At 44.0% G+C, this 21,699-nt stretch overlaps 1 protein-coding gene across 2 annotated transcripts in view; it reads right to left on the bottom strand.

The window, feature by feature from the left end:
* Nucleotides 1–2,360: 2,360 nt before the first annotated feature.
* Nucleotides 2,361–21,699, bottom strand: part of vps36 (vacuolar protein sorting 36 homolog) — a 35,262-nt gene continuing 15,923 nt past the window's right edge. For both annotated transcript variants that reach the window (XM_045688850.1, NM_001173780.1), the window contains 5 exon segments: nucleotides 20,485–20,550; nucleotides 16,916–16,980; nucleotides 15,344–15,428; nucleotides 6,396–6,472; nucleotides 2,361–3,460 (listed from right to left, as the gene is read on the bottom strand). In XM_045688850.1, coding sequence (XP_045544806.1) covers nucleotides 3,367–3,460; nucleotides 6,396–6,472; nucleotides 15,344–15,428; nucleotides 16,916–16,980; nucleotides 20,485–20,550 — 387 coding nt within the window. In that variant the 3' untranslated portion in view covers nucleotides 2,361–3,366.

Genomic DNA, 21,699 nt, shown 5'->3' with positions numbered 1-21,699 from the left:
TTGTATTCAGCATTTCACTGTGAGGTCTACTACACCTGTTGTATTCAGCATTTCACTGTGAGGTCTACTACACCTGTTGTATTCAGCATTTCACTGTGAGGTCTACACCTGTTGTATTCAGCATTTCACTGTAAGGTCTACTACACCTGTTGTATTCAGCATTTCACTGTAAGGTCTACTACACCTGTTGTATTCAGCATTTCACTGTGAGGTCTACCTACACCTGTTGTATTCAGCATTTCACTGTGAGGTCTACTACACCTGTTGTATTCAGCGTTTCACTGTGAGGTCTACTACACCTGTTGTATTCAGCATTTCACTGTAAGGTCTACTACACCTGTTGTATTCAGCGTTTCACTGTAAGGTCTACTACACCTGTTGTATTCAGCATTTCACTGTGAGGTCTACTACACCTGTTGTATTCAGCATTTCACTGTAAGGTCTACTACACCTGTTGTATTCAGCATTTCACTGTAAGGTCTACTACACCTGTTGTATTCAGCATTTCACTGTAAGGTCTACTACACCTGTTGTATTCAGCATTTCACTGTGAGGTCTACCTACACCTGTTGTATTCAGCATTTCACTGTGAGGTCTACTACACCTGTTGTATTCAGCATTTCACTGTCAGGTCTACTACACCTGTTGTATTCAGCGTTTCACTGTGAGGTCTACTACACCTGTTGTATTCAGCATTTCACTGTAAGGTCTACTACACCTGTTGTATTCAGCGTTTCACTGTAAGGTCTACTACACCTGTTGTATTCAGCATTTCACTGTAAGGTCTACTACACCTGTTGTATTCAGCATTTCACTGTAAGGTCTACTACACCTGTTGTATTCAGCATTTCACTGTAAGGTCTACTACACCTGTTGTATTCGGCACACGTGACAAATTAAAATTGAATTGATTCTACTCAAAGTCTTCAGGTTTCCTCCCAGTTCAGTTTAATCCATTCACTTAAATTGATGCCCCACATGGAGGACACAGCAGGCTAATATAACCTGGGGTACGCCATGTGCTCCCACGCTCCCAGACTACGTGTGTGTTCATATATATATATATATATATATATGTGTGTTTATATGCTGCTCTGCTCCCCAGCCTTCCCTCATGGTCAAAAGTAGCACACTATATTGGGAATAGGATTGAATTTGGGACAAGGCCTAATAGTCTCTAGCTTGCTGATCACAGGAAGCTGGTCTACAGGGTATTGGGCCTGTATCTGACTGCTGATCACAGGAAGCTGGTCTACAGGGTAATGGGCCTGTATCTGACTGCTGATCACAGGAAGCTGGTCTACAGGGTAATGGGCCTGTATCAGACTGCTGATCACAGGAAGCTGGTCTACAGGGTAATGGGCCTGTATCAGACTGCTGATCACAGGAAGCTGGTCTACAGGGTAATGAGCCTGTATCAGACTGCTGATCACAGGAAGCTGGTCTACAGGGTAATGAGCCTGTATCAGACTGCTGATCACAGGAAGCTGGTCTACAGGGTAATGGGCCTGTATCTGACTGCTGATCACAGGAAGCTGGTCTACAGGGTAATGGGCCTGTATCAGACTGCTGATCACAGGAAGCTGGTCTACAGGGTAATGGGCCTATCTCAGACTGCTGATCTAGGATCAGTTGTGAATTTTTAGGTCATAATGAATAAGACCTGGTCCTATTAACACCGTAAAGTAGCCTGGCTCAACAGACTCAAAGGATCAGAGACAGACAGATAGACAGACTAGCTAGCTAGACAGATAGACAGCCTAGCTAGCTAGCCAGATAGACAGCCTAGCTAGCTAGACAGATAGACAGACTAGCTAGCCAGATAGACAGCCTAGCTAGCTAGACAGATAGACAGCCTAGCTAGACAGATAGACAGACTAGCTAGCTAGACAGATAGACAGACTAGCTAGCTAGACAGATAGACAGACTAGCTAGCTAGACAGATAGACAGACTAGCTAGCTAGACAGATAGACAGCCTAGCTAGCTAGACAGATAGACAGACTAGCTAGCTAGACAGATAGACAGACTAGCTAGCTAGACAGATAGACAGACTAGCTAGACTGACTAGCTAGACAGCCTAGCTAGCCAGATAGACAGACTAGCTAGCCAGACAGACTAGCCAGACAGAAAGACAGACAGGCAGGCTAGCTAGCCAGACAGACAGACAGGCAGGCTAGACAGACAGGCTAGCTAGCTAGACAGACTAGACATAGACAGACAGACAGGCTAGCTAGACAGACAGGCTAGCTAGCCAGCCAGCCAGCCAGCCAGCCAGCCAGCCAGGCAGGCAGACAAGCTGATATAAGTACAGTTACAGTTGAATAACTAATTCACTTTGAATTAAGGAACACGTTAACCATTATGTGACATAGAGTCTTTATAACGTAAAGGAACACATGGTATGAGGTGATGGGTACAACGCGAGAGTTATTTAACATTCTCTTCAAAAAGGGAGGTTTCAGACGTTCTGAGACTTTCCACCTGTAAAAGGTTTCAACAGCCGCCCTGTAAAACACACTTTACTTTAAGAGGAGAAGTTTGGTATTTTACAACCTAGTTCCATAGGTGTTGGATCAAGGTAACAATACAATACAGTACAATGTTGATGACGACGACGATGATACAGACATGATATCAAACTGAAAGCACTGAGACAGACAACGTTAACCTTATTATCCAATACAAAAAAAACCTTAACCAACTAGATTATTATTGTCTGGGACTCAGAGACCAGATATATTCTGATATATTTGACTTTCCTCGAGCTCTCTCTAAAAAAAAAAAAGGCCCAAACGTCTCTAGAGAGTCCAGGGAACAGTCAGATGGGGAAACAGCCTTTGTGATAGCAAGGTGAGGTCTGGGTTACCCTTCTCTTTCCTACTGTATCAACACAACACAGGATGCCATGGATACAGAGGGCTCTACTACAATGGGAAGATCAACAAACTAACTTTGATAAACAACAAGAAATATCTATTGACTTTCTGATTCATTAAGAAAAGCTAAACTCAGAGATGATCTGAATCCTATTACTAGACCATGCAGATTTTAAAATGTATCTTTCTAAAAAAAAAAAAAAAAAAAAGCATGTAGAGAATATAATTTCAGAATATTTTGACAAGTTAGCTGGCTAACTCATTGATCCTGCTTTGTCGTATACCCGGTACAACTGAGAAGTTGGGTTTTGGTTTGCCAGTCGTTGATCGAACACATTTCAACCCACAACACTGAGCTGTCCTCAGATCAGACATGAGTGGAGAAGAGTTTTGGTAGAACCAATATAGTGCACTAAAAATCCTATGGACCCCGAGTCAAAAGCAGTGCACTATAATTGGGACTAGGGTGCTATTTGGGACACGTTTACATCAAGCCTGACTGTTGAAAAGGTTCGGGTAGAACCGTAGTCCTTCCACAGAGTCGTCTCTACACAGGTGACCCATCTTCTCTGCTAGTAACAACCTGAGAGACAGAGAGACAGGGAGAGAGAGACAGAGAGAGAGACAGAGAGAGAGACAGAGACAGAGAGAGAGACAGAGAGAGACAGAGACAGAGAGAGACAGAGAGAGACAGAGAGAGACAGACAGAGACAGAGAGACAGAGACAGAGAGAGACAGACAGAGACAGAGAGACAGAGAGAGAGACAGAGAGAGAGACAGAGAGAGACAGAGAGAGACAGAGAGAGGAGGGATAGATAGAAAGATGTCAGAACAAACTACTGAATAATAAACTGTAATAATAATTTCTAATACACTATATTTACAAAAGTATGTGGACACCCCTTCAAATTAGTGGATTCGTCTTTCAGCCACACCCGTTGTGGACAGGTGTATAGAAATCGAGCACACAGCCATGCAATCTCCATAGACAAACACTGGTAGTAGAATGGCCCCGTACTGAAGAACTCAGTGACTTTCAACGTGGCACCGTCATAGGATGACACCTTTCCAACAAGTCAGTTAGTCAAATTTCTGCTAGAGCTGCCCTGGTCAACTGTAAGTGCTGTTATTGTGAAGTGGAAATGTCTAGGAGCAAAAACGGCTCAGCCACAAAGTGGTAGGCCACACAAGCTCACAGAACGGGACGGCCGAGTGCTGAATCGCGTAAAAATCGTCGACCCTCGGTTGCAACACTCACTACTGAGTTCCAAACTGCCTCTGGAAGCAACGTCAGCACAAGAACTGTTCGTCGGGAGCTTCATAAAATGGGTTTCCATGGCCGAGCAGCTGCACACAAACCTAAGATCACCATGAGCAATGCCAAGCGTTGGCTGGAGGGGAGTAAAGCTCACCGCCATTGAACTCTGGAGCAGTGGAAACGCGTTGTCTGGAGTGATGAATCACGCTTCACCATCTGGCAGTCCGACGGACGAATCTGGGTTTGGCGGATGCCAGGAAAACTCTACCTGCCCGAATGCATAGTGCCAACTGTAAAGTTTGGTGGAGGAGGAATACTGGTCTGGGGCTGTTTTTCATGGTTCAGGCCCCTTAGTTCCAGTGACGGGAAATCTTAACGCTACAGCATACAATAACATTCTAGATGATTCTGTGCTTCCAACTTTGTGGCAACAGTATGGGGAAGGCCCTTTCCTGTTTCAGCATGACAATGCCCCTGGGCACAAAGAGAGGTCCATGCAGAAATGGTTTGTTGAGATCGGTGTGGAAGAACTTGACTGGCCTGCACAGAGCCCTGACCTCAACCCCATCGAACACCTTTGGGATGAATTGGGACGCCGAATGCGAGCCAGGCCTAATCGCCCAACATCAGTGCCCGACCTAACTAATGCTCTTGTGGCTGAATGGAAGCAAGTCCCCTCAGCAATGTTCCAACATCTAGTGGAAAGCCTTCCCAGAAGAGTGGAGGCTGTTATAGCAGCAATGTTCCAACATCTAGTGGAAAGCCTTCCCAGAAGAGTGGAGGCTGTTATAGCAGCAATGTTCCAACATCTAGTGGAAAGCCTTCCCAGAAGAGTGGAGGCTGTTAGAGCAGCCATATATATATTTTTTTTTAATGTTTTTTTTAAATCTTTATTTAACTAGGCAAGTCAGTTAAGAACAAATTCTTATTTACAATGACGGCCTACTGGGGAACAGTGGGTTTAACTGCCTTGTTCAGGGGCAGAATGACAGATTTTTACCTTGTCAGCTCGGGGATTCGATCTAGCAACCTTTTGGTTACTGGTCCAACACTCTAACCACTAGGCTACCCGCCGCCCCTCCAAGCTAACCACTAGGCTACCCGCCGCCCCGCCCCTCCACTCTAACCACTAGGCTACCTGCCGCCCCGCCCCTCCACTCTAACCACTAGGCTACCTGCCGCCCCTCCACTCTAACCACTAGGCTACCTGCCGCCCCGCCACTCTAACCACTAGGCTACCCGCCGCCCCTCCACTCTAACCACTAGGCTACCCGCCGCCCCTCCACTCTAACCACTAGGCTACCCGCCGCCCCTCCACTCTAACCACTAGGCTACCCGCCGCCCCTCCACTCTAACCACTAGGCTACCCGCCGCCCCTCCACTCTAACCACTAGGCTACCCGCCGCCCCTCCACTCTAACCACTAGGCTACCCGCCGCCCCTCCACTCTAACCACTAGGCTACCCGCCGCCCCTCCACTCTAACCACTAGGCTACCCGCCGCCCCTCCACTCTAACCACTAGGCTACCTGCCGCCCGCCCCTCCACTCTAACCACTAGGCTACCTGCCGCCCCGCCCCTCCACTCTAACCACTAGGCTACCTGCCGCCCCTCCACTCTAACCACTAGGCTACCTGCCGCCCGCCCCTCCACTCTAACCACTAGGCTACCTGCCGCCCCGCCCCTCCACTCTAACCACTAGGCTATCTGCCGCCCCTCCACTCTAACCACTAGGCTACCTGCCGCCCCTCCACTCTAACCACTAGGCTACCTGCCGCCCCCACTCTAACCACTAGGCTACCTGCCTCCCCTCCACTCTAACCACTAGGCTACCTGCCTCCCCTCCACTCTAACCACTAGGCTACCTGCCTCCCCTCCTCTCTAACCACTAGGTTACCTGCCGCCCCTCCACTCTAACCACTAGGCTACCTGCCGCCCCTCCACTCTAACCACTAGGCTACCTGCCTCCCCTCCACTCTAACCAATAGGCTACCTGCCGCCCCTCCACTCTAACCACTAGGCTACCTGCCGCCCCTCCACTCTAACCACTAGGCTACCTGCCGCCCCTCCGCTCTAACCACTAGGCTACCTGCCACCTATGATTTTGGAATGAGATGTTTGACGAACAAGTGTCCACATACTTCTGGTCATGTAGTGTATTATCAACAACAATCAGACAGCTGTAGTTCAATCCAGTGGGTGACGATGGGAGTTGTAGTTCTATATCCAGTCAGGGACTAGAGAGTGAGTGGTGCTACCTACCTTTCTTTAGACAGAAGAACAGAGAGACCGAGCAGCTTGGCAAACTCCTCAGCTGTCAGAGAGCCTTTATCAGTTACCTACGGGAGGGAGGGAGACAGATGAGTAGGGTGGGAGAGAGAGATGAGTAGGGGGAGAGAGATGAGTAGGGAGGGAGAGAGATGAGTAGGGAGGGAGAGAGAGATGAGTAGGGAGGGAGAGAGAGATGAGTAGGGAGAGAGAGAGAGATGAGTAGGGAGAGAGAGAGATGAGTAGGGAGAGAGAGATGAGTAGGGAGGGAGAGAGAGGGAGAGAGAGGGGGAGAGAGAGAGAGAGAGAGAGAGAGATGAGTAGGGAGAGAGAGATGAGTAGGGAGGGAGAGAGAGATGAGTAGGGAGAGAGAGATGAGTAGGGAGAGAGAGATGAGTAGGGAGGGAGAGAGAGGGAGAGAGAGGGGGAGAGAGAGGGGGAGAGAGAGAGAGAGAGAGAGAGAGATGAGTAGGGAGAGAGAGATGAGTAGGGAGGGAGAGAGAGATGAGTAGGGAGAGAGAGATGAGTAGGGAGAGAGAGATGAGTAGGGAGGGAGAGAGAGGGAGAGAGAGGGGAGAGAGAGAGAGAGAGAGAGAGAGAGAGAGAGATGAGTAGGGAGGGAGAGAGTATACAAAGTCACATTGTGTTTGGCTGGTTACAGTAAGTCAGTAGTTACTATAAAGCCATGGTTACAGTAAGTCAGTAGTTACTATAAAGCCATGGTTACAGTAAGTCAGTAGTTACTATAGAGCCATGGTTACAGTAAGTCAGTAGTTACTATAGAGCCATGGTTACAGTAAGTCAGTAGTTACTATAGAGCCATGGTTACAGTAAGTCAGTAGTTACTATAGAGCCATGGTTACAGTAAGTCAGTAGTTACTATAGAGCCATGGTTACAGTAAGTCAGTAGTTACTATAGAGCCATGGTTACAGTAAGTCAGTAGTTACTATAGAGACATGGTTACAGTAAGTCAGTAGTTACTATAGAGCCATAGTTACAGTAAGTCAGTAGTTACTATAGAGCCATGGTTACAGTAAGTCAGTAGTTACTATACAGCCATGGTTACAGTAAGTCAGTAGTTACTATAGAGCCATGGTTACAGTAAGTCAGTAGTTACTATAGAGCCATGGTTACAGTAAGTCAGTAGTTACTATAGAGTCATGGTTACAGTAAGTCAGTAGTTACTATAAAGCCATGGTTACAGTAAGTCAGTAGTTACTATAGAGCCATGGTTACAGTAAGTCAGTAGTTACTATAGAGCCATGGTTACAGTAAGTCAGTAGTTACTATAGAGCCATGGTTACAGTAAGTCAGTAGTTACTATAGAGCCATGGTTACAGTAAGTCAGTAGTTACTATAGAGCCATGGTTACAGTAAGTCAGTAGTTACTATAGAGCCATGGTTACAGTAAGTCAGTAGTTACTATAGAGCCATGGTTACAGTAAGTCAGTAGTTACTATAGAGCCATGGTTACAGTAAGTCAGTAGTTACTATAGAGCCATGGTTACAGTAAGTCAGTAGTTACTATAGAGCCATGGTTACAGTAAGTCAGTAGTTACTATAGAGCCATGGTTACAGTAAGTCAGTAGTTACTATAGAGCCATGGTTACAGTAAGTCAGTAGTTACTATAGAGCCATGGTTACAGTAAGTCAGTAGTTACTATAGAGCCATGGTTACAGTAAGTCAGTAGTTACTATAGAGACATGGTTACAGTAAGTCAGTAGTTACTATAGAGCCATGGTTACAGTAAGTCAGTAGTTACTATAGAGACATGGTTACAGTAAGTCAGTAGTTACTATAGAGCCATGGTTACAGTAAGTCAGTAGTTACTATAGAGCCATGGTTACAGTAAGTCAGTAGTTACTATAGAGCCATGGTTACACATGTTACAGTAAGTCAGTAGTTACTATAGAGCCATGGTTACAGTAAGTCAGTAGTTACTATAAAGCCATGGTTACCGTAAGTCAGTAGTTACTATAGAGACAGGCTTACAGTAAGTCAGTAGTTACTATAGAGCCATGGTTACAGTAAGTCAGTAGTTACTATAGAGCCATGGTTACAGTAAGTCAGTAGTTACTATAGAGCCATGGTTACAGTAAGTCAGTAGTTACTATAGAGCCATGGTTACAGTAAGTCAGTAGTTACTATAGAGCCATGGTTACAGTAAGTCAGTAGTTACTATAGAGCCATGGTTACAGTAAGTCAGTAGTTACTATAGAGCCATGGTTACAGTAAGTCAGTAGTTACTATAGAGCCATGGTTACAGTAAGTCAGTAGTTACTATAGAGCCATGGTTACAGTAAGTCAGTAGTTACTATAGAGACATGGTTACAGTAAGTCAGTAGTTACTATAGAGCCATGGTTACACATGTTACAGTAAGTCAGTAGTTACTATAGAGCCATGGTTACAGTAAGTCAGTAGTTACTATAAAGCCATGGTTACCGTAAGTCAGTAGTTACTATAGAGACAGGCTTACAGTAAGTCAGTAGTTACTATAGAGCCATGGTTACAGTAAGTCAGTAGTTACTATAGAGCCATGGTTACAGTAAGTCAGTAGTTACTATAGAGACATGGTTACAGTAAGTCAGTAGTTACTATAAAGCCATGGTTACCGTAAGTCAGTAGTTACTATAGAGACAGGCTTACAGTAAGTCAGTAGTTACTATAGAGCCATGGTTACAGTAAGTCAGTAGTTACTATAGAGACAGGCTTACAGTAAGTCAGTAGTTACTATAGAGCCATGGTTACCGTAAGTCAGTAGTTACTATAGAGCCATGGTTACAGTAAGTCAGTAGTTACTATAGAGACATGTCTGTAATTCCATTTTTCTTATCGGTATTCATGATCCACCCGAGTTGGTCCGGATGCAGAATGAAAACAAATGTCATGGGTCTGGGTCGTATCCCATATGATATGATATATGATATGGTATATGATATGATATATGATATGATATATGATATGATATATGATAGGATATATGATAGGATATATGATATGATATATGATATGATATATGATATATGATATGGTATATGATATGGTATATGATATGATATATGATATGGTATATGATATGGTATATGATATGACTGATATGGTATATGATATGATATATGATATGATATATGATAGGATATATGATATGGTATATGATATGATGACTGATATGACTGATATGATATATGATATGATATATGATATGACTGATATGATATATGATATGATATATGATATGGTATATGATATGGTATATGATATGATATATGATATGATATATGATATGATATATGATATGGTATATGATATGGTATATGATATGATATATGATATGGTATATGATATGGTATATGATATGATATATGATATGATATATGATATGATATATGATATGGTATATGATATGGTATATGATATGATGACTGATATGACTGATAGGATATATGATAGGATATATGATATGATATATGATATGATATATGATATGATATATGATATGGTATATGATATGATATATGATATGGTATATGATATGATGACTGATATGACTGATAGGATATATGATAGGATATATGATATGATATATGATATGGTATATGATATGATGACTGATATGACTGATAGGATATATGATAGGATATATGATATGATATATGATATGATATATGATATGATATATGATATGGTATATGATATGATATATGATATGGTATATGATATGGTATATGATATGGTATATGATATGATGACTGATATGACTGATATGATATATGATAGGATATATGATATGATATATGATATGACTGATATGATATATGATAGGATATATGATATGATATATGATATGATATATGATAGGATATGATATATGATATGATATATGATATATGATAGGATATATGATATGATATATGATATGACTGATATGATATGATGACTGATATGACTGATATGATATATGATATGATGACTGATATGGTATATGATATATGATATGATATATGACTGATATGATATATGACTGATGTGATAGTCGAAGATGAACGCAGAATTCATAGATGAAGCCTCCCAAAAAGTATTGTGATGAAATTAATTTATATTAATTAATGAAAAAAACATGTAAAAATGTATCAGCAAGTTAAAAGAGAACGAATCTCCAGGGAATGATGGCCTTATCAGTGAGATCTATAAATATTTTCAGGAGGATAATTGTTTAATTTATATGTAATGTTTTTAAGGAGGTAATTGATTTAGGGGGTCCTGCCTTGTTTCTATGACACAAGGCCTTATTTCCGTAATCACCAAACCAAAACAAAGATTCTATGATGTTAGAAAATTGGAGACCAAATCACATTGATGAACAATGATGGAAAGCTACTTGCATCCCTCTTTATAGAAAGACTTAAAGGTCTTGACCAAATCATTGACGATACCCAGTCTGGTTTTATGAAGGGCAGACATACAATAATATGTAATAATATTCGACTAGTATTGGACTTGATTACAATGAGCACATTATGGAAGATGGCTTTATTTGATTTGTAGACTTTTACAAGGCTTTTGATACAGTTGAACATTGTTATTTTTGAGATTTTTTTGGGGGGGGGTTTTGGTCCAATATTTTCAAAGTGTAATTAAGACACTTTACATTAATAGTAACAGCTCTGTTAAATTATCCCATGGCAGTTCACAGAGATTCAACATTAGACGTGGAATTAAACAGGGACGTCCAATTTCTCCTTTCTTATTTGTCACACAAGTTACGGCACTTCATATCAATAAGGATAGTGTTAGGGCTGTTATGACACTTCATATCAATAAGGATAGTTTTAGGGGTGTTATGACACTTCATATCAATAAGGATAGTTTTAGGGGTGTTATGACACTTCATATCAATAAGGATAGTTTTAGGGGTGTTATGACACTTCATATCAATAAGGATAGTTTTAGGGGTGTTATGACACTTCATATCAATAAGGATAGTTTTAGGGGTGTTATGACACTTCATACCAATAAGGATAGTTTTAGGGGTATTCAGATGCAAGATAAAATGTTCAATTGTCCGACGACGCCACCCTTTTTTGAAAGATCATAATGAAGCCAGGAAGGCTATTGAGTGTATTAATGCCTTCTCACATGAAATCAGGTTTATCTCTGAACATTAGGAAATGTGAATTATTTGCATTGAAAAGATGCAACTTTAACTCAGTATGTAATATCCCTGTAAAAGATGTGATCACATATATGGTGTATTAAATGTATTAAAGTTAGCAAAGATCAGAAAGAAAAAAGGACCAACTTAAATTTCTCTCATATTGTTGAGAAAATTGGAAAGAGATCTTTCTTTATCTGGACGTGTACTTTTGTCAAAATCTGAAGGTCTGTGCAGATTAGTTTATTACCTCCCTTGTCTTGGATGTTCCTCTGTCAAGTAACTAAAATGGTTGATACTAAAATGATTTAACTTCATATGGAGGAATAAACCTCATTATTTAAGAAAAGCGGTAATATGTATCACCCAAAGTGAAGGAGGGTTGAATGCTCTGGATTTTAAAACCTCTAATATAATCTTTAAGATTAAATGGATAGAAAAACTATTTAAGAAATGAGGATTTGCATTTGGAATTTAATCCCTGATTTAATATTCCAACTGATTGGTGGTCAAGAATTCTTACTAAAATGCAACTTTGATTTGGGTAAAATCCCTATTAAGCTTGCAAACTTTCATAAACAAGTACTTCTAATGTACAAAACACAATTTTTTCCCCACATAGGTATACAATCTGTAATAATAAAGACATAAAATACAAAAACAAGTCTTTGTTTTTCCAGAACTGGTTTGATAACAACATTATCTGGGTTAAAACAATTATTGAATAATGACGGACAACTATATGATTATCCAGAATTTATGAGAACACACAATGTTACATTCACTCCTGAGGAGTATCTAATTGTTGTTAGAGCTGTCCCTAAATAGGTGCTATTCTTCTTTTAGGAGGATATAACAATACTCCAAGTGCAACCGTTGACGATTTTGTAGCCTCAATACAACTAGAAGGAATTGACATTTTTAAACTTTACATGTAAACAAGAAAACGTTGTCAATATGTTACTATTCCCTCTGCTAAAATGTATCGGAATACAGCCCTTAGGACAAGTGAACTGGAACAACGTCTCGTTGTTGTCTGGCAAATATTGTACATCTAATAAGGTGAAAGAAAGTATCCATACAAACTCATTCATAGAATCTACCCTGTAAGGACCTTTCATTATACACAGATTCTAAATAGCTATTGATAACAAATGTGTATTTTGTGGTTGTGACCCCAGAGACGCTTGACCATTTATTTTTGAGGACTGTTCTTATGTCAGAAGATTTTGGAGTTAGAAGATATTTTTGAGTTAGAAGATTTTATTTTAATAAGAAACGACTGTTAATGTCTCAGATATTATGTTTTATTTTGATCCAAATTATATTGAACCTGATTTTAACTTTCATTGTTCATCTTTCACGGAAGATTGTTTATCCATGAAATGAAGTGGACGGAGAACAAACCCCTTTTCACATTATTTAAGATAATGTCTTAAATAATATTTAAATTTTATCAGTAAGTATAAACAAATAAAAAATAAAAAGCAAAAACGCACCATAAGACTTTTTGACAAATTGAAAATGTATCTGGATATGTAATACCCCTTATGTGAGGTTTATATACTTTAGTTTGTATATTTCTGTTTTTGTATTTGTTGTGTTCATAATAATAAAATAATTGTATTTAAAAAATATATATTGTCACGGGTATGTGTAATTTTAACTGACTTGTCCGGAAGGACCCGTACAGATCCAAACGTGACTGCTGCAGTAGAGAGACAGAGACATGGTATAATTTATGCTGCTGCTCTTGCTTTTCACGAGAGTGGAGTGTGTAGTTTGTCGTTGGCCAATCAGAATATATCGTATATCTCACTGGTCACCCCAAAGCCAATTCCTCCTTTGGCCACCTTTCCTTCCAGTTCTCTGCTGCCAATGACTGGAACGAACTACTAAAAAAAAAATCACTGTAGCTGAAGACTCATATCTCCCTCACTAACTTTAAGCACCAGCTGTCAGAGCAGCTCACAGATCACTGCACCTGTACATAGCCCATCTGTAAACAGCCCATCAACTACCTACCTCATCCCCATACTGTATTTATTTATTTATCTTGCTCCTTTGCACCCCAGTATCTCTACTTGCACATTCATCTTCTGCACATCTACCATTCCAGTGTTTAATTGCTATATTGTAATTACTTCGCCACCATGGCCTATTTATTGCCTTAACTTGCCTCATTTGCACTCACTGTATATAGACTTTTTGTTTTCTTTTGTTCTACTGTATTATTGACTGTATGTTTGTTTTACTCCATGTGTAACTCTGTGTTGTTGTATGTTGTCGAACTGCTTTGCTTTGTCTTGTCTTGGCCAGGTCGCAGTTGTAAATAAGAACTTGTTCTCAACTAGCCTACCTGGTTAAATAAAGGTGAAATAAAAATAAATAAAGAAGTCACCAAAGCGACAATAGGCTACAGTCACAGAGCCTCCGTGTGGTAAATTACGAGATATCTAATCAGTGGAAGATGGAATTAATATGACGGCATTAAAAGATAAAGGAGAAGGACAGCTAACAGCGACCAAGAGTCAACAGGTAGGCTTCTACTTAATATTCTGAATGGAGTTATTTGTAACTGTAGGATGAGAAAGGCATGCACTGCATCCTCAATTACCCCAGTTAGCTAGCTTAACTAGCTTCTCCCAGTCACTGCAGCCTCAATTACCCCAGTTAGCTAGCTTAACTAGCTTCTCCCGGTCACTGCAGTCTCAATTACCTCAGTTAGCTAGCTTAACTAGCTTCTCCCGGTCACTGCGTCCTCAATTACCCCAGTTAGCTAGCTTAACTAGCTTCTCCCGGTCACTTCAGTCTCAATTACCCCAGTTAGCTAGCTTAACTAGCTTCTCCCGGTCACTGCATCCTCAATTACCCCAGTTAGCTAGCTTAACTAGCTTCTCCCGGTCACTGCATCCTCAATTACCCCAGTTAGCTAGCTTAACTAGCTTCTCCCGGTTTGATGCAGTCAAGACAGGTACTACGTAATCATATTGGATGATGAATAACCTAGGCAGCTATTAGTCTGCTATAGTGCGAGTCGGCTTGGTCGGTTGCTGTCTCTCTCTCCCTGTTCCCTGTGTCACTCCCTCACAGTATGGCCCCTCCCCGGCCTACTAAATCAAATTTCAAATCAAATGTATTTATACAGCCCTTCTTACATCAGCTGATATCTCAAAGTGCTGTACAGAAACCCAGCCTAAAACCCCCAAACAGCAAGCAATGCAGGTGAGGAAGCACGGTGGCTAGGAAAAACTCCCCTAGAAAGGCCAAAACCTTAGGAAGAAACCTAGAGAGGAACCAGGCTATGAGGGGTGGCCAGTCCTCTTCTGGCTGTGCCGGGTGGAGATTATAACAGCACATGGCCAAGATGTTCAAATGTTCATAAATGAAGTCAGTCAGTAACACAAGAGTAAGTGTCAGTTGGCTTTTTCATAGCCGATCTTTAGAGATCGGCACCTCTCTCTCCCTCCTCTCACGCTTTTATCAGCTCCGCTTAATAAAGTAGCTTAAAAAAATATATATTATTTTTCTGCTGCTTCCCTCACCCGGATCGTAAAACGGGTCTGGATCCAACCAGGTCTATATGGAACGGGTGTAGTTGTCCTCTGGTTTGTTCGGGAACAAACTTAATATTTAAAAAAAATGTATTGATGCATATTGGGTCCGGGTTGGAAAGCCCCCCCCCCCAAGGTCCAATTCCTCTAATTTGTCTATCAGTAGCAGCACCAACTCACTGTGTCATTCTGGGCAAATGTTCTTGGTGAATAAAAGTGATGGTGATTCTTACGTTGTCCAGGGCCGAGGAGATCATCTCCTCCTCACTGTGGGACTGCAGCTGAACCACCATCACACCACTGTCGAAGACACGCAACCTGGAGAGAGAGAGAGGGGGGGGACGGACGGAGGGAGAGAGAAAGGAGGGAGATGGGGATGGAGGGAGGGAGAGAGAAAGGAGGGAGATGGGGACGGAGGGAGGGAGAGAGAAAGAGAAGGAAGAGGAGATGGGGACGGAGGGAGGGAGAGAGAAAGAGAGAGGGGAGGAGGAGGGAGAGAGAAAGAGGGAGATGGGGACGGAGGGAGAGAGAGAAAGAGAAGGAAGAAGGGAGATGGGGATGGAGGGAAAGAGAGAGGGGGAGGAGGGAGAGAGAAAGGAGGGAGATGGGGGACGGAGGGAGGGAGAGAGGGGGGACGGAGGGAGGGAGAGAGAAGAGGGGAGGGAGATGGGGACGGAGGGAGAGAGAGAGGGGGCGACGGACGGAGGGAGAGAGAAAGGGGACGAGGGAGAGGGGACGGAGGGAGGGAGAGAGAAGAGAAAGAGAAGGAAGATGGGACGGAGGGAGGGAGAGAGAAAGAGAGGATGGAGAGAGAGAGAGAGAGAGAGAGGGGGACGGACGGAGGGAGAGAGAAAGGGGACGGAGGGAGGGAGAGAGAGAAAGAAGGGAGATGGGGATGAGAGAGAGAGAGAGAGAGAGCGAGAGAAAGGGGAAGGAGGGAGATGGGGACGGAGGGAGAGAGAGGGGGATGGAGGGAGAGAGAGGGGGATGGAGGGAGAGAGGGGGACGGAAGGGGGACGGAGGGGGAGAGAGAGGAGAAGAAGGGAGAGGGGGGACGGAGGGAGAGAAAGAGAAGGAAGAAGGGAGATGGAGGGAGGGAGAGAGAAAGGGGACGGAGGGAGGGAGAGAAAGAAGGGAGATGGGGATGGAAGAGAGAGAGAGAGAGAGAGGGAGAGAGAGAGAGAGAGAGAGCTAGAGAAAGGGGAAGGAGGGAGATGGGGACGGAGGGAGAGAGAGGGGGATGAGGGAGAGGGGATGGAGGGAGAGAGGGGACGGCGTGGGAGAGAGAGGAGAAGAAGGGAGAGGGGGGACGGAGGGTGGGAGAGTAGAAGATATAAAAAAGGGGGAGAAAGAGGGAAGGGGGTGATGGAAACAGAGTTAAAATGAAAAGAATGAAGTTTAACAGGGAGTTGGTAAAGTAACACAGTGAGGATCGTAGAAGACAGTCTGTCTTTTAGACAGTTGTTCAACTACAACGGTTTTCCTGTTGCTCTAACACAGAGTCAGTAGGTTTTCATTTTAAGCAAGTAGACGGACCAGGCATGAGTCCCAAACGGCACCCCATTCCCTATATAGTGCACTACTTTTGAAAACAACCCTATGGGCCCTGGTTAAAAGTAGTGCACTATATAGGAAATAAGGTAACAATTGGAAAGTGGCCTGAGTCTGAGTTCTCTGTTTTCTTTTGAATCTCTGGGAAGGGGCAGGAAGTGACACGGCCACAGGAAACAGCCTCCAACAACAGGAAGTCAAACAGGAAGAGCTCGGCCGATTCCTCTATGACACACACACACACACACACTGACCTCAGTGGTAGCTTCAGCGACTCAAACAGCTTACAGGCATTCACCAAATCCTCTGGAGACAGCAGCTAAGAGGAGAGGACGAGAGAGGAGAGAGGAGAGGATGAGAGAGAAGAGGGGAGAGAAGAGAAGAGGGGAGAGAGAAGTGGGGAGAGAAGGGGAGAGAAGGGGAGAGAGGAGGAAAGAGGACGAGAGAGGAGAGGGGACGAGAGAGGAGAGGGGACGAGAGAGGAGAGGGGACGAGAGAGAAGAGGGGACGAGAGAGAAGAGGGGACGAGAGAGAAGAGGGGAGAGGACGAGAGAGAAGAGGGGAGAGAGGACGAGAGAGAAGAGGGGAGAGAGGACGAGAGAGAAGAGGGGAGAGAGGAGAGAGGACGAGAGAGGAGCGGGAAAAACCAGAGGGGAGAGAGGGGACGAGAGAGAAGAGGGGAGAGAGGACGAGAAAGAAGAGGGGAGAGAGGAGAGAGGACGAGAGAGGAGCGGGAAAAGATGGGAGAGAGGAGCGGGAAAAGATGGGAGAGAGGACGAGAGAGGAGCGGGAAAGAGGAGATGGGAGAGAGGAGCGGGAAAAGAGGGGAGAGAGGACGAGAGAGAAGAGGGGAGAGAGGACGAGAGAGAAGATGGGAGAGAGGAGAGAGAGAAGAGGGGAGAGAGGAGCGAGAGAGAAGAGGGGAGAGAGGACGAGAGAAAAGAGGGGAGAGAGGACGAGAGAGGAGCGGGAAAAGAGGGGAGAGAGGACGAGAGAGAAGAGGGGAGAGAGGACGAGAGAGAAGAGGGGAGAGAGGACGAGAGAGAAGAGGGGAGAGAGGACGAGAGAGAAGAGGGGAGAGAGGACGAGAGAGAAGAGGGGAGAGAGGACGAGAGGACGAGAGAGGAGCGGGAAAAGAGGGGAGAGGACGAGAGAGAAGCGGGAAAAGAGGAGAGAGGAGTAAGAAAAGAGGGGAGAGAACAATAAAGATAGGGAGCTATTGTTTATAAAAATGTAACACTGAACAAAAATATAAAAACGCAACAATTTCAAAGATTTTCCTGAGCTACAGTTCATATTAGGAATTAACTAAATTCATTAGGTCCTAATCTATGGATTTCACATGACTGGGAATACAAATGCACATCCGTCAAAGATACCTTAAAAAAAGGTAGGGGAGTGGATCAGAGAACCAGTCAGTATCTGGTGTGACCACCATTTGCCTCATGCAGCGCGACACATCTCCTTCAAATAGAGTTGATCAGGCTGTTGATTGTGGCCTGGGGAATGTTGTCCCACTCCTCTTCAATGGCTGTGTGAAGTTCCTGGATATTGGCGGGAACTGGAACATGATGTCGTACACGTCGATCCAGAGCATCCCAAACATGCTCAATGTGGTGACATATCTGATGAGTATGCAGGCCATGGAAGAACTGGGACATTTTCAGCTTCCAGGAATTGTGTTCAGATCCTTGTGACATGGGGTCGTGCATTATCATGCTGAAACACGAGGTGATGGAGGAGGATGAAGGGCACGACAATGGGCCTCAGGATCTCATCACGACATCTCTGTGCATTCAAAATTGCCATTGGTAAAAATGCAATTATCTTCGTTGTCCGTAGCTTATGCCCGCCCCATACCATAACCCCACCGCCACCATGGGGCGCACACGGTCTGACAGCATGTTCCAGTTCCCGCCAATATCCCGGTGCATTTGAAACCGGAATTCATCCGTGAAGAGCAGACTTCTCCAGCGTTCCAGTGGCCATCGATGGTGAGCATTTTCCCACTGAAGTCGGTTACGACGTCGAACTGCTGTCAGGTCAAGACCCTGGTGAGGACAACGAGCACGCAGGTGCGCTTCCCTGAGACGGTTTCTGACAGTTTTGTTTAGAAATTCTTCAGTTGTGCAAAACCCACAGTTTCATCAGCTGTCCAGGTGGCTGGTCTCAGACGACCCCCAACAGGTGAAGAAGCAGGATGTGGAAGTCAATTCGCTCTGGTGAACATTCCTGTAGTCAGGATGCCAATTGCACACTCCCTCAAAATGTGAGACATCTGTGGCATTGTGTTGTGTGACAAAACTGCACATTTTAGAGTGGCCATTTTTATTGTCCCCTAGCACAAGGCCTAAAATGAACACCTGCCAAATGCAGGCAGATTTTGGCATTGGTGTCTATTTCAGCAGCCACGTTGGCAGGCGGGCAGGGCTCCACAGTGTGAGCATTTAATTCGCATTTGTGAATAAAAAGTCAAGTATGATCACATTTATAGTTAAATAAATGCTGCAGTAGCTGTTTTCAAAGTATTTCTGCCATTTTGTTTCATAGCTGGTAAATGAATCAAAGAACTATGAATCCTATATAACCCACTTCGCACTTGGAAGTACTGAGTAAAATAATTATTTTTTTTAGAAGCTCCTGCACACACACGTATAAAAGTTGTCTTACATTTACTTGAAAGGAAAATCTACTGAAGTTTTTTTTGTTGTTGGGCTAAATACATTGTTTTGTTCAAGCTAGGTTGTTTTTCTATATTTGAGTTGCTAGCGAAGAGAAGCTAACGCTTGTACCAGTCGGACTCAATCTCACAAACATGACTCGTTATCACAGTAACCTCCTGCCCTTAAAGGGGCAGGTGAACATTTGTCTCATCTTTGATATAATCCTCCCAGATTTCCTCATGGAACAGACCAGACGGATACAGATCCCAGATTTCCTCATGGGGGGGGACCAGATGGAGACAGATACCAGATTTCCTCATGGGGGGGGACCAGATGGAGACAGATACCAGATTTCCTCATGGGGGGGGACCAGATGGAGACAGATCCCAGATTTCCTCATGGGGGGGGACCAGGTGGAGACAGATCCCAGATTTCCTCATGGGGGGGGACCAGATGGAGACAGATCCCAGATTTCCTCATGGGGGGGGACCAGACGGATACAGATCCCAGATTTCCTCATGGGGGGGGGGGACAATAACAACTCCATCCATGTTATTAAGGAACAGTCTACCTGTTGGCTGTTGGTGTTGTAGCCTGTCCTTCTCTCAACTTTTAGTTCTGTCATTTTAATTCTTCCATCGATTAGTTTGATTTATCTCTTAATAATAACTTGCCACACAGAGGCTGTAACTCAGTGGTCACCGACTGGTCGATCCGCCAAAGGGTTAGGGTTAGGGTTACTGACTAGTCAATCATCAAACATTTCTGGAAAGGAAAAAAAACAACGATAAACCATTGCGTTCCTTTTTTAAAAAAACAAATTTTGTTTAACGCTGTTGGCGGTAGGAGCACTTGATTCAGTTGCCCCAAGCACCAGAAAGGTAAAGTATTCCTTATTTTGAACCATTTTAAATGTGTCTGAAGGTAGAACTCTGCCTACCCAGCTGGCCCAGAGAGCAAATCAAGTGCACCTATATTCCTACCGCTGGCCAATCAGCTCAGGTCACCGTGTCTGAACAGTTTTCTTCGCACCATAGACTGTAAAAAGAAACCTTGAACGCACAGCAAAGCTAAAGATGCCGTGTCAGTGTGTGTGTATATGTGTGTGTGTATATGTGTGTGTGTGTGTGTGTGTGAGTGAGTGAGTGTCCTCAGCTCACCTCCATACCCCTAGCTCGGTTTACCAGACAGTACACTTCAGTTAGAGCCATCATCCCACCACGCTCCTACATACACAGGGACAGAGAGAAAGAGATACATAGTTAACCTACAACACAAGGCCAAGTCTATATGAGTTGATTACCAAGAAAACACTGAATGTTCCTGAGTGGACGAGTTACAGTTTGACTTAAATCTGCTTGAAAATGTACGGCAAGATAATGGCTGTCTAGCAATGATCAACAACCAACTTGACAGAAGAATTTAGAAGAAGAAAAAAAAAAGAACAGACAAATACTACAATCCAGGTGTGTAAAGCTCTTAGAGACTGACCCAGAAAGACTCCCGGCTCTTAGAGACTGACCCAGAAAGACTCCCGGCTCTTAGAGACTGACCCAGAAAGACTCCCGGCTCTTAGAGACTGACCCAGAAAGACTCCCGGCTCTTAGAGACTGACCCAGAAAGACTCCCAGCTCTTAGAGACTGACCCAGAAAGACTCCCGGGTCTTAGAGACTGACCCAGAAAGACTCCCGGCTCTTAGAGACTGACCCAGAAAGACTCCCGGCTCTTAGAGACTGACCCAGAAAGACTCCCGGCTCTTAGAGACTGACCCAGAAAGACTCCCGGCTCTTAGAGACTGACCCAGAAAGACTCCCAGCTCTTAGAGACTGACCCAGAAAGACTCCCGGCTCTTAGAGCCTGACCCAGAAAGACTCCCGGCTCTTAGAGACTGACCCAGAAAGACTCCCGGCTCTTAGAGACTGACCCAGAAAGACTCCCGGCTCTTAGAGACTGACCCAGAAAGACTCCCGGCTCTTAGAGACTGACCCAGAAAGACTCCCGGCTCTTAGAGACTGACCCAGAAAGACTCCCGGCTCTTAGAGACTGACCCAGAAAGACTCCCGGCTCTTAGAGACTGACCCAGAAAGACTCCCGGCTCTTAGAGACTGACCCAGAAAGACTCCCGGCTCTTAGAGACTGACCCAGAAAGACTCCCGGCTCTTAGAGACTGACCCAGAAAGACTCCCGGCTCTTAGAGACTGACCCAGAAAGACTCCCAGCTCTTAGAGACTGACCCAGAAAGACTCCCGGCTCTTAGAGACTGACCCAGAAAGACTCCCGGCTCTTAGAGACTGACCCAGAAAGACTCCCGGCTCTTAGAGACTGACCCAGAAAGACTCCCGGCTCTTAGAGACTGACCCAGAAAGACTCCCGG

This window comes from Salmo salar, chromosome ssa11 (genome assembly GCF_905237065.1).
Source record: "Salmo salar chromosome ssa11, Ssal_v3.1, whole genome shotgun sequence".
NCBI lineage: Eukaryota > Metazoa > Chordata > Actinopteri > Salmoniformes > Salmonidae > Salmo > Salmo salar.
This window is presented reverse-complemented; position numbering and strand designations above follow the sequence as displayed.